The 13,857-nt window shown below is 42.0% G+C and overlaps 1 protein-coding gene across 4 annotated transcripts in view; it reads right to left on the bottom strand.

The window, feature by feature from the left end:
* The window catches only part of kcnn1a (potassium intermediate/small conductance calcium-activated channel, subfamily N, member 1a), a 55,942-nt gene that overhangs the window by 20,949 nt on the left and 21,136 nt on the right, over positions 1–13,857 (bottom strand). For all 4 annotated transcript variants that reach the window (XM_032531696.1, XM_032531697.1, XM_032531695.1 and 1 more), the window contains exons 2-4: positions 9,534–10,007; positions 6,570–6,665; positions 5,302–5,720 (exon numbers count right to left, since the gene is read on the bottom strand). In XM_032531696.1, coding sequence (XP_032387587.1) covers positions 5,302–5,720; positions 6,570–6,665; positions 9,534–10,007 — 989 coding nt within the window. The remainder of the gene's footprint in view (positions 1–5,301; positions 5,721–6,569; positions 6,666–9,533; positions 10,008–13,857) is intronic.

Genomic DNA, 13,857 nt, shown 5'->3' with positions numbered 1-13,857 from the left:
CACACACACACACACACACACACACACAATAATCAGCTGCTTGATAGGCTATAGCAGAGTGTAGCGCCTGTGCCAAGACAGTTTGAAAGAATAATGGCCAATAGGGAAACACCAACAATGACATCATCACATTCATTCCAACCAATGGTGGAACCTCCTCACTCAGTGACAGAGGGATGGAGTTTTGAGGTTGTAAGGCTGGTCCGACGGTCCAGACAAAAAGGAAACTAACTAACAACAACAACAACTGACTAGTTGTCTTGGAACAATTAGCTGCATTGTGAGTTTGACTACAATTATCTGAAATAACTCCCTTATTAAAGCATTACTGTAACTCTATATTATCAGATGATATATTTTTCTTTAGGGGGTAAGGGGAGGGTTCTTCTGCAAGCTTGAGGGGATGTGGTACTCACAAGTAAGCAAAAATTCTACTCGTACAGTTTAACAGCTTAAATAATAGGAGTCACATCTGCAGGACCCTACTACTTTGAGCTACTACCACCGGTCTCTGAACAAAGAACATCGTTGGTTCGGCTCATGATCTTTAGTGCAGATCGTATCTCGGGGGATTATAGTTTCTATTTTCTCTCTTATGCAAACATGCTTAGCAGGCTCTGTATATGACTTTGCCATTGGCTGCAATCAAAACTATGCAAGGAGAGCATGCGTAGTTTAAAAAAAACTTATCAGATCAAGTCATCAAACCATAAAGAATCAACCTGTCCTTGAGGTTGTAACAATTTGCAAAAAAATCCACTCAACCTTGTGGAAGAAATGTTCATTTTAAAGATAATCTTGTGAATGGTTCAGATTACGGCAAAAGTGTAAGCCTAGACACTTGAGACAGATTGAAAATGCACAGCAAACTGTATGGACAGATCTTAGGGGTCCACTGTTGGTGCACAGTGAGAGTTGGCTTGGAGTTGCAGTTTGTTGTTCAATGTCTGTCGGGTTAATGCCAGCATTTGGGGAGAGAAATTTTCATCATCCATTTATCCAAGAGAAAAAGGGCTGGATGGTGTTTTTTTGCCTCCAACGTTGCCTTCCTAGTCAGCTAACCCTAACCTTAACCCTTAACATAACCATTGCCATGCTGCCTGGAAGGAGATGGTGGGGGCAAAAAACACCAAACACCAGAAAAAGGAGGTATTTTTGTTTCCAGCCATTTTGCTAATAAACTAAAAGGACTGGCATTCTTTGTTCAATTTCCGTCAGTGTTCACTCGTAGCCTGGAAACTGTAAAGTTGTCAAATTTACAGTTTCTGAGTATTTTATTTAAACCTGTGGTTGGTGTGAGTAGCTTCAAGTTGCACTGGTGTGTGTTTCTCTGCTTAGACATTTGGACAGTCTGTTCTTGGCTGCCGCTGTTTGTATCCTGTAGCTGAGCGATGACACAATCTGGATGTCAGACCTTAGGTGTAGGTGTAGCTGACTAGTAACTCAAGCCTGATAATCCAGTGCTGCGCTCTGAGGGAAAGTCAGCTAAACTTTCTGAGAGCTTGCCTACGGGTCCTCACCGGAGAAAGCGAGGTGAGAAACGGCAGTCTCACATCGCCTCGAAATAGAGCATTTTGTTTCAGATAACAGAGTTGGAACAGGAGAGGTGAAGAATTAGATAACAGTTAAAGAGAAAACCGAGCGAGAGACCAGGGAGGCAGGCAAGGCATGCATGCAAGTGTGTAACTGACTTGAGGCCGGATTAGGCCTGCTTGTTATGGATAAGGAAAGGCATAGGATCAGTAGTGGGGAGAGATGAGGGAAAACTGCAAAGCATGCCACATTAGATGGGTACAGTAAGAGATCTGCAAAGGATCAGTCAGGAGTAAGAGAGACAGGGAGGGAGCCTTATGGCAGCAAGAGGGGAAGCCAAAAGAGCTTAGTTAAGGAGCTTAGTTGGGGTAGGTTAGCTCTGAAGATGGGCTGTATCAAGAAAGAACGGAAGGCAGGCCAGTGACCAGCGTTAAAGCCATCTACTGTAACATTAGCATCCCCCCCTCCATCCCTCTCTGTCCCCCTTGCTGCATGTCATTCATTCCCCACTTCTAGGCATTTTCCAGGTAGACTCCATGCTCGTCCAATCTCACACCGCACTGCCCATTGATTGGCTCTGGAGGAAGGTCAATGCGTGACAGTGTAAGGGTGCGTCTAACAGAAGGTACAAAAGTCACACACAGCACTTTTGGGAAACAAGCGCCTCTTTTTTTTCCTCCACTTGAAACAATAGGATTCAGAAGTAAACATCCAAACGCTCATGCTGTTTTGATGTTTACCAGAGGAGGGGACGAAAGGGTATGAGGACATTCAGTTCATGGGTGTAAACAAAAACTGGAGACACTGCATTCCGCACAGAACATACTCCACCTTCAAGATCTACATTTAAGGAGCTGAGCAACAATGGAAAGCACTGCCCTCATTTACCTTAACTGTGTAACACTTCCTATATATAGTTGTTCATGCTGTGCTGGAGAGTTAAGACACACCCCAGACCAAAATGACATTACGAGTACACAAAAAGACTTGACATTTGTCCTCTTCTTGCATACTCAGGCCTTGTTTTGGCTATAGGAGACAAACTGTCCCCACCTCTCGAACAAAATCTTTGGGGCAGAAACAAAAGTCTGTGGAAACCCATTACAACACTTAATTAATTTAGTGAAGGGAGACACATAATGGGATGGTAATGTGTGAACACAAAGAACAGAAAGGCTTTTGCTCCTCGACAAATCTTTTGAGTGGCTGCTAAAAAGACTTTTCGTGCAATATGGATCTATAACAATTGCATAAGGAGAGGGAAAAAAAACGAGACAAGGCAAATTGCCCTCTGGCAGATTCATGAAGGTGACTTGAAGGAGCTGCTCCATTTTAGCACACATTTCCTCCTCCTCCTCCTCCTCCTCCTCCACCTCCAGCCCCTACCGGCCTAACACATGATAGTTAGCAAAGAGACGTTTGCTTTAAAGTGCTGCTCACACCGATGGTCTCTGCAGTGCTCCTACAGCCACTAAAAGCCTGTTTTCTCAGCAGAGGGATAGTGTCACTTTCATGCCAACAAGAGGGCCTGCCTAATCCTCCTTTGCCATACTGAGTTTGGAAAGGATCATCTGTTAATTGTTTTAGAGGGGCTGCCCCTTCTCCTCACGACCACCCCACCCTCCAACCCCGCTCAGGGCAGCAGTGGCGCCAGCTCGGTGCAAAATGGTCAGTTGGTTGCTGTTTATTTCCAGGGCTAGAGAACGAGGACTCACATGGTATCCCTATGAAGCAGCATAGTGGGGAAATAGAAAGTACAACAAAACATTATACAAACACACACACGCACACACACCTACATGGGCATGCTTGCACCCATCCGTAATAACACACAAATCCAGCCATCTGAACTGAAACCTAAGGACCAACGGCATGCACTGCTCATGGAAAGTGTCTGTGATAAAACCTGTTTAAGAAGACTCTGACAGAGACTCTGTGCTTCTCACCAAGCCATCAATTTAAGTACAGATTTCCAAATTGACCCCAGTATTGTGCCGGATTAGGGATGTGCAGTGTCCGATATTTCGTTCTTGTAGTTTTTTTCCCCCTGTCTTAGATAATGAGATACTAAAGACCCGATCATTACAATAATCTCAATGTTTAGCCAAGGCTTTCATTATTAAATGTAAAGTAGTAGTTCAACATTTTGGGATTTTTTTTGTCATGCCTGTACCTAGCTAAATGTAGTTAGAGCCAGCAAGCAGTTATCTTATCTTAGCATAAAGACTGGAAACAGCAAGCTCTGTCCAAATGTAACAAAACCGTCCAAAACTCACCAAAGAAAACTTTATAACTTTGTTAAATCCATCCAAAAAACGACAATTTTCCATTTTGTGTACCAAACTATTTCTGGGCTGGGACCAGTAACTTCCTGTAGTTTCCGCTGGTTTTATGTCTTTGTGCTAAGCTAAGCTAACTGGCTGATGGTTCCTGCGACATGTTTACCATACAAACACAAGAGTGGTATTGATCTTGTTGTGTAACTTTGGGTAAGAAAGCCAACTAGCAAGACTACTGTTCATCTTTGAGGCTGGGAATAAGAAAGAGACAAAGTGAAGTGAGTGTGTTGGCAGTAGCCGTGAAATTCCCAAAACATGAAATATAGTAACGTGCTGAGCTGGACTGTTTGGAGACAATACTAATCCTATATAAACTGGACAGTGTGTTGTGTTGAACATGTGCCAACATTTAGATGAGGTGATGCCAGTTACACATTACTGTGTTCCAGTCCAGAGGAGCTGGTATCAAAGGTCTGCTGCTTTTTTTTCAATGGTGCTCTCCTCTGTGAGGTTTAAACCCACCAACCGACAGCTGGAGGTGCTGATGGTCCCAGAGGATCCAGGGTGGGGCGTGCGAGGAGGGGTAGTTAGTGACAGGTGTTAACACGGTGGGGTAGTTAAAAGAGGTAGAGGAAGGGAGGGGAAGTACTTAGTAAAAGCAGGCGGGGGGGGGGGGGGGGGGGGGGGGGGGGGTTGCAGTAGAACACAGAGGATATGTCTGAAAGCCTTCGTCTGAGTTGATGCTTGACTTTTACGCTACAGCACAGTATCACATTGGGTCTGACAAGAAGCTCTGCTGCTATAGATCTTCCACTCTCCACCCACCCTACTCAAGTCCCCCTTCCACTCAAACTACGCACGAATGACTCTGAAACATCAAAGCTGGCATTAACGTCTCATTTCCCTATGCAAATGGTAAACGAAAAAAAAAAAAAAAAAAAAAAAAGCTTTTCACTTCTCCCTGCCTCTTTCATTTTCAGTGAGAATCGTTGCTGCCCCCTTGAGACAAAGCCCAATGTGCAGTTTTCGAGGAGAAAACAGGTTAGGGGATCCTGGGGGCTGCTCTGCATTACCAAAACAAACCATTCAGCAAACAAACAATTAGACACTCATGAATTATGGACAAGCCATCTAAAATAGCAATAAAACCAAAGAGTGGGGAGTCGTGGAGCGATTGCTGAGCTAATGAAACTTAAGTCAGAGTGTTTTTTAAAACAGCAGTGTAGTAGTACTGTATGTAGCTGCATGGCTTTCTGTACACATGTACAGTATTTATAGGTAACCTATCCTGATGATTCCACTCAATGATTTGGACCAGTGCAGTTGAGCGATTGAAAACAAGGCAACACTAAGTAGCCTGGGACAAAACCGAGACGAGAGTGAAGGAAGAAGGGCGTCTAGTAATCCACACAACGCGTGAATGTGCATCAGCCATTTGTTTTTTCAATCTGTCCCCAGCAACATCCATTATTCACAACCGTGTGTTTACCTCTCACAGACACGCACAGTCCATGCAGCAATGATCCAGGATGATATACTGAACACCAGCAGAACAGTTCCTGGACAGATGGTCATGAGGGTCTTCATGACAAAGCGTGTGTTGAAGTTGATCTTGTTGAGGGCGCCGATGCTGCGAGACGAAGCGTCTGTGAACAGCTTGCTGTGGAGTAACATGACTCTGCCTATCAGGTAGAGTCTCAGGAACATGGGAATGGAGAGGATAATGTCCACGTCAGCATCGGCCACCGACGGTGTGTAGGTGAAGGCCAGCCGCGCCGTCCAGGTGAAGACGTACTGGCCCGGGATGGGATGGATAGCACACACCAGCAGCTCCAGCACGATAAAGAAGATCCGCTCATACGTCATGGCTATCCTCCAATCGTCCGCACCATTGTCGACCATAAACAGCTGAAGAAATACAGACATACACCAAGGACTTGTTTTAAAAATCTTCTTCGCACTTGTTTGGCGTTTCAGATTTGGTATTATTGGCATTTTCTTTCATTTTTCCTATCCTCTTCAACCCCCATACTCCTTCAAACTATTTATCATCACAAACGCAGATTGTGAGGCACATATTAATCAAATCAAACCCACAGATTTTATCAGAAATTCTAGTCAATATCTGAAGAAGTCACGCTGAATTAGAATCAAAACGATCTAGCAATTTTGCTTTTGATATAATGCAGTAGCCATAACCAGTGGCAACCAAAATTTGGATATTGAATTTAGTTCAAATGCTATAAGTCTGATGCAGCTCAGATCAAGCAGAACAACAAAAAAATAATAAAATAACATCAAATAATCAAGATTTGGTCTACAGATTCTAATTGCATTGTGTTTTTGTGTGTTTATATCTCTGCTTAATGGCTACTTTATGGTAATGTTCTTCATTCATAAAAAGGAAAAAAAAAGTAGTGCTTTGCATAAACGTTGTTATAGCTTTCTAATTAAACAAGACAACCTGAATGCTGTCATGTCAATCATATAAATATAAATGTGTACATTCCTTTAGTGTGTGCCATGCTTTATAATATAATACCTGTATAAATGTATATACATTATTGTGAGCATAAATTAATTTGTCATAGCAATTACTTTTTTGCACAATCAAAATAGTATTTCAACATTCCAATTCAGAAGTCCTTGTCATCATCATCATCATCATCATCATCATCATCATCATCATCATCACCGATACCAAAAGCTGCTGGTATAATGAAAAACATGAAGTATTTGTTTATGTTGTAGACTCACCTGGATTTCCCTGGCATGGTACATTATTATAAGACCAAGCAATATAACAGTGGAAAGGCTGATAAGGCATTTCAGTGCAAATGAGTATGAAGATTCCTATGGTGAGAGAAAAAGACAGGAAAGAGATGTTAGGAATAGCCATGTTAACTGAACACAGTTAACACATATACAATCACGTCTTGGGGCAATAGCAAGATGACGTGTTCCCTTTGTTCATTGTACATCTAAGAGATTGCAATATTAACTTATCACTATAAAACCAATGATTTCTGAGTTGTACGTTACTGCTTAGCAACAAGTTGAACGGAGGCAGTGGAGAAAAATAGAGTCAAGTCAAAGCTGAGTGTATTTACCGTTACTCAGAATTTCAAATCCGGCAGTGTTTAGCTACATTGAAAACAAATCCTTCTAATGTTGGCTTATGTGGGTAGCACCAAACATCCAATATATAAACACGTGCATACACATAAGTGTATACAGCTGCACACAAACGCACACATGCGCAAGCACACACACGCGCACAAGCACGCACACCCAGTGCTTATTAGCGTCAACGTCTAACTGAGAGCAGATGATGGCGTTTTACACACAAACAGCGTAGTCAGGATGTTGCTAAACAATGCAGCTGCAGGTGTAGGTGCAGCCTGATATTATCTATGGATGCTGCTCCCCACCATCTAAACTACCAATTAATCAAAGCCCAGCACTTACAGGGGGACTTTCCATTTAATGGTAGGTGCAGAAAAGGCAAGGATAGCATTAGCAGGGGAGCCACCATAGTGAGTGTTGCTGGTGATGAATAGGCCAGCTGGTTGATAGCGCTGTGTGTGTGTGTGTGTGTGTGTGTGTGTGTGTGCGTGTACATGGGGGCAATAGATCTAGGAAATGAGAACCTGTACTACTCAAGTCACCCCTTTTATGTTGGTAAAATGCCATTTGATAAATCAATTTAACATCCACGGTGTAAAAATGCCTCTCTTCGGCAGTCTAATGATTGTAGGGTTGATATTATAACAACGGCAAGAACGACAGAAGTGGAAATATCGTTCACAATCGTGTGATGACAGTGAGAGCTGCCCAATATTACTCTGTCCTTTGGTGGTCCATATTACAAAATGTATTTTTAGCTATCAACTAGATTGCTTTGCCCCTCGGGTCGTCGACAAGTTCTCAAGATGTTCTAATGTCTGAAATTGTTTTGAAAAGTCCCTGGTGAAATAACATTGAATAAACCAATTAATCCACCTGCCAAAGGTTCAAGGATTTTTCAGTCCCATTGCTCACTGCGTCTTAACGTGTTTCCCTCCTCCCGGGCTCAGAAAACCTTGGCTGAGCCTCAAGTGTCAAGTGTGTTTAATGTGACATGAGATGGAAAATGGACCATCCAGACAGGTAGCACATGCTACCTGTCGGTCGTGGGTGGGGGTGTGGGGGTGCTGTTGTGCCACTCAGAGATGGAAGTTGCTTCCATTTCCGCTGAGGTCAGCTTGATGAATAGACTGAGTTCCACTCAGTAACAGTTACAGTCAACATATTGACTTTTTAAAACCCCATTAATCATCCTATTGATTATCACGGCGACACACACACACACACACACACACGTGATCAAAAACACATTAAAAACCCCAATAAATCGATTACTCATGAAAAATATCAGTGGTTTCGTATGTTTCAGCCCATTTACTACAAACGTACTTAGTGCATGCTGATGATTTTTTTCCAAGCATACCAAAGGTATTTTCTATGCAAAACATTTAAGATTTTTACATTTCTGACAATACAGATCATGAATTAATCTCACATTTTGGATTATAAATAATCCTTGAAGGGAAGACGATACAAAGTTGGCAACTAGCCAGTCAAAAAATCCAAATTGGCAACTAGCCAATTGATTGAAAAGTTAAACGTAGCATCTAGCTGGTGAAAAGTAAAAGCTAACAACTATAGCTTTTGAATATAGCCGAGTGTGACACAACCCCCTTAAATTTCTTACATATTGGTAAAAACCAAAACCAAGCTTCAACAAGAGTTAGTATTGGACTTAATTAGTTAGGTAGCCAGGCGCATGACTTCAAATGAATGCTTGTTGTTCTGTGACCTAAAATATACTGCCAGGCACTGCAATGTCAGCTCTCAAGTAAACATCCTTGCTAATATTCTTGAGAAGCTGCTCTCAGTGCAATAAGTGCAGGATATTCTTCCTACAATTCCATGACACAGCAAAGGTGAGGGGCTGACACAGAAGGACAACAGCAGGTCAGGGGGTGGTGACCCGGTCACCATCCCTCTGCTCTGTTGATGACCTTGTTCTACAGTTCCACATGTTCCTGGCGTGTGCTGTGTCATCTCCACTCTGATCTGCTTAAAGCAAATGATGCTGTTGGCCGTTTGGAACATCAAATCTATCTTTCGCTCCTATTGACCTTATTCTTCATCTGTTCTTTCTCTGCCTAAATCTGTATCTCTCTTCATCCCCTTCCTCCGCCATCCCCCTCTCCATCTACCTCTCCTGCTGTGAGCTAGTGATTCTAGATGCTGGCTTCACGGGGAACGATGGACAGCCACATTGGCACCAGTAGTGGAACCAATCCTTTTGCTAAACACCAATCTGATGCAAAGAATGAAAAAGTGCATGTTTAAAAAACCCAAAACAAGTAGTAACAAAAGCAGACCTTTAGTCAAGAAATTACCGAATTGAGATTTTCTCCAATCGATAGACTGTTACATGATGTATACTATAGTATCTATACTATAGTCATAGTATAGATCATGTGACACTCCTTCTGATTTGTGCAATATTCCCGTCACCTTTGTTAGATGATGTATGTCAGCGTCTGTGCTAATAATCACTTTTCATAAATGTGACAGCTGCCAACCCCACACTAAATCAAAACTGAACAATAGCAGTGACAACACACAAAGCTCCCACTCATGCATCTGACACACACATGCACAACCTACCTTAGTGTAAACCCCCCATGACAGTTCCGTCTCTGTCACCATGACAACAATCCCAAACATCCCGAAGATGAGTGCGTAGTCGCTGAGCCGCTTCCGCTTCTCAAACAGCGCCCGCCGGTGGCCGAGCCTGTAGCCAATGTCCCTGTTCTTCTTCTGCGGCGCCCTGCCTCCGCTGTGCCCGCTGCCCTCCCTGACCAAGCTCTCATTGGACGCCTTGCTGGGGTCTTCGCCGCCGTTGCCCTTCGACACCACCACCTCCAGGCCAGAGCTGTGCAGCGTCTGCAAGGGCTGCGTCTCCGAGTCGAGCTCTGCGAGGTTGCGGCGCGACGAGGACGCCAGGCTGCCCACTAGTGGTCTCACCACTCCGCCATTGTACTTGCAGGTGTTCATGGCTATCTGAGGGAGTCGGCCACTGCTCTCAGAGAGGGAGGGCTTGGATCCAGCATGGCTCAGCTTCTTCTGCTCAGTAGTGGCCTGTGAACAGGAAGAAGAGTGCTAAATACACACAGACATTCCATTCCAAGGTGTAGGTCTAACTCTTCTAATCTCTTTTAAAGTTAACTTGGCTGAGCCCTCCTGTTGTGTTTCGACTTGAATTATTTCACGGGAAAAAGCTCATGCCTTTGAGATGCTTTAGTAACTTCTACAATGTACAGTATGTCATGTTTTTTTTTTTTAAAGAGAGGGATAAACACAATACTATCACAACAAAAAATGGTGTAAAAACTGACAGTAGGTTGATACAGGTTCAGACTTTAAATAGAGCACTGATGTGGGAGTTACATCGCTGTGGCTCTAGAGAGGCCACAAAGAGGGAAGGATCTTGCAAAAAAGAATGCAAAATCTTTTGGGTTATAAAAGCAGACTGATTTGGTGCTCAGCAGGACATGTGACTAAACATACAATATGAACCGAAATATCAACCGTTCTTGTTCAAAAGTCCCAAATATTCTTCTTCTTTGGGAAACATAAACCAAGTGCAGGTAAAGGTGATGTGGTTGTTCATTTTAAGTTCAAGCCCGTGTTAGGAAGTGTTTAAAAAAAAGACAATCACCATTTCACAACCTTCCTTCCTTTAACAGTATGTTTCCGTCTTTTTCCTTTAATAAAATGGCATCAAAATCGGATGGCTCAAAACAAATAAATAATGAATGGACTTTGATGTATAAATAACGATATAACCAATACAAAGTCCAAAAAATTGAATCTTTGCACAGCACAAATTTAGACATGAATGATTAATGCTCGGCGTGACCCTGTTTCCTATTAGAGGAACAGTCTTCTTCTGCAGAGATTAGAAGCAGGCTGCCAAAAAAAGACTGAAAAAAGAAGAAATGTGGACCTTCTCAAATCAGGTGTGTCACAGACACCACATGTGAGATTCCCACTGGTTTCCTTTGAAACTGTACATAAGAGTCTGTTGAGGTTAGAGGGAACCTAGGGGCAAGTTGCAAAGCACGCATACATACTGTATATTCAACCACTAAGTGGTACGTTGCTTTAGAGCTGGAACGACTTATCGATTAATTGATTAGTTGTCAACTTTTAAATTAATCGCCAACTGTTTTGATAATCAGTTATTGGTTTGAGTAATTCTTTTAGGACAAAAGTAAAATTCTTTGATTCCAGCTTGTTTAAATGTGAATATGTTTGAGTTTCTTCTCTCCTCGGTGATAGCAAGCGGAATATCTTTGAGTTGTGGACAAAACAAGACATTTGAGGACGTCCTCTGACATTTTATAGACCAAACAACTAATTGATTAATCGAGAGAATAATCAACAGATTAATAGACTATGAGATGTCGCTGCAGCCCTATATTGTTTATATCATTACTAATTTCACCGAGATAGGAGAGCATATGTTGACCTTTTTTTTTAAAAACTTTTTTTACCTGCACAAAATGTTGCTATTTTTCTTTACTGACCCAAGCCGTGCTTCTCTTCTTGCACTGAGTCATCTGTGCTCTTCTTGGCAGATAGGAGTGAGTCTCTGTCCCGGTTACGCAGACAGAAAATGTTCAATCCACGCAGAGGCTGTGAAGCAGTCACCCCAGAAGCATCTATCTGCCTGTCTATCTTCTGCCCTTCAGAGACTCGGGCAGATTATCATAATGGGTTATGAAAACTTCACATGGAACAGTGCTTTTTCCGAAACAAGTCGGGGGTGTGGGATAGCACTGCTGGCCCTTTTTATTAGCCTTGACAAAGCACGCCTAATGCCTTTAAATGTGCTGGTGGGAATAAAGAAGGGCGGCCTAATGGAAATTTACTAACTCCAGTCCTGTGATGCTATCGTCTTGTGCATATTGTGGCTCCATGAGAACAGGACTAAAGGTTAAGGATTAGTGCAGCCCATAGCGTTTCTAATCCCCTTTTTGCTATTAAATTGCTTTTTAATCTGTGCCATTAGGACCGGTCTACACTTTTGAAGACTGAGTGAACTTTAGGTTTGAATGACAGGAAATACTGTACAAATAGATGCTGATGCGACAATAGTGGTCAAGCTGCTGTTTGTTATTGGAGGATAAAAATAGAACGGGGAGTGCTGAATTTTGCAATTTCAATTTCAGTTTAACAAATTGAAGTAACTCAATAAAAAGGTCCTTAAAGGTGCAGAGTGGATTAAATGTCTCAATTTTTTTTTTTTCAATCCGCAAAATGTTAAATTTTTACAATGTATTAGAAACAAAGAGATGGAGCAAGACATATTAAAATCCTTACATATTTCATCATTTTCACTGAAACAAAATGACAAGCACCAGCATCAGCAGCAACAACTCAGTATAGACAAGTATCACTGGTGACTATGAAAAAAGACCAGCAGCAGTGCCAAATCATCTTAATGCATAGACTGGATGAGCAGCATAAAAAATATTGCTTGATTGAACTCAAGTGGTGTACGCAATGAGGTTATTTTTGTAGGCAATTTTAATACGTTTTGTTAAATGTTATAAATAAGTCTCCACCATGCCTTTTTCTCCCAGCATCAAGCTCTAGATTGGATCTGCCTGCCAGTGTGTCGAATCTCCAGCATAACTTGTATTGAGCAACTAAAATATCATCATTCTTTTATTTTTGAGTGTCACAACATTATGTCATTCATCGTCAAAAGAGAATTTCCTAGCGTTTGTGTAGGAAGTAAATAACTCTGAAGCTCCTTCTCTGAGTTTAGAGTATTTTTAGACCCAGTCAAACTTTCAGAGTGGTTCTGAGATGCTTGATATGCAAATATGGGTCCTGGGCCACACTATCTGAGAAAAACTATTGTTCTGTGAAGTTATGGGACATGAGTGTATTTTTGCTGTTTATCTGCCTTAGACACAGTATTGGAGGCTCAAGGTTCAAACCACCAGCCCTATGATCTGTAGCCAGTCTGTTTATCAAGGAGCATCATTGTTCATATTTGTTCAAGGTGTTGGTTCATGGAGCAAAGGGAACTCTGAGTAAGTATGACTGTACAATAAATGATTGACAGCCTGCTCTCAGACATGAATTCTCCCTGCTCCATACTGGACAAACAGACCACTGGCATGGATTTGACTTGTCTTCAAGAGGGAAAAACAAAAAAAATTAAGCATAACAAAAGAAATGTGGTGTTTAACATGTATGGGCTCTCATTGATTTTTTTTTCTTTTTAAATATTAGCGTTTGTGCATTTTAGACCTTTATTATATAAGACAGCTGATGATGTGAAAGGGGGAATGACATGCAGCAAAGGGCTGCAGGTCAGAGTTGAACCTGCAGCCACTGCGAGAAGGACTGAGCCTTTGTACATGGGGCTCACACTCTACCGGGTGAGCTATCCAGGTGCCCATCTTGGAATTTCTAACTGAACACACATGAATAATGTGCTTGATAAATTCCCCCCAACTGTCTAAATAAAACATATTAAAATACATATGAAGCTATGTAAAAGAAATCTGGCTTTGCAAAGCTCCGGGTTCCTCCATTCATTTAGTCATTTAGTCAATAGCAATGCATTTAAAAAAAAAAAAAAGAAGCTATTTATTCTCCCCTTACAACGTTTCTATATATTTTAAACAGTAACACTATAAAATGAGACGCACAATGCCCCCTAATATGGTTTCCAATTACATGTCCATTGATCAGAGTAAAAAGGCCGTGTAGTGACAGCCAGGAGCCTGAGATGTAAAAGGAGACCGTCCCAGGAAGTGTTCCAATAATGTAAATGAAGAGGATTGATGATGGACACCAGAGAGCAGGGCTGCTGTTACATCCTCAGCTTTAGTTAGCAGTTTCTGGTGATCATCAGTCACTGATCCAGGTCAGGTATGTGTGTGTGTTTGTGTGTGTGTGTGTGTGT

Source organism: Etheostoma spectabile, chromosome 12 (assembly GCF_008692095.1).
Source record: "Etheostoma spectabile isolate EspeVRDwgs_2016 chromosome 12, UIUC_Espe_1.0, whole genome shotgun sequence".
Classification (NCBI taxonomy): domain Eukaryota; kingdom Metazoa; phylum Chordata; class Actinopteri; order Perciformes; family Percidae; genus Etheostoma; species Etheostoma spectabile.
This window is presented reverse-complemented; position numbering and strand designations above follow the sequence as displayed.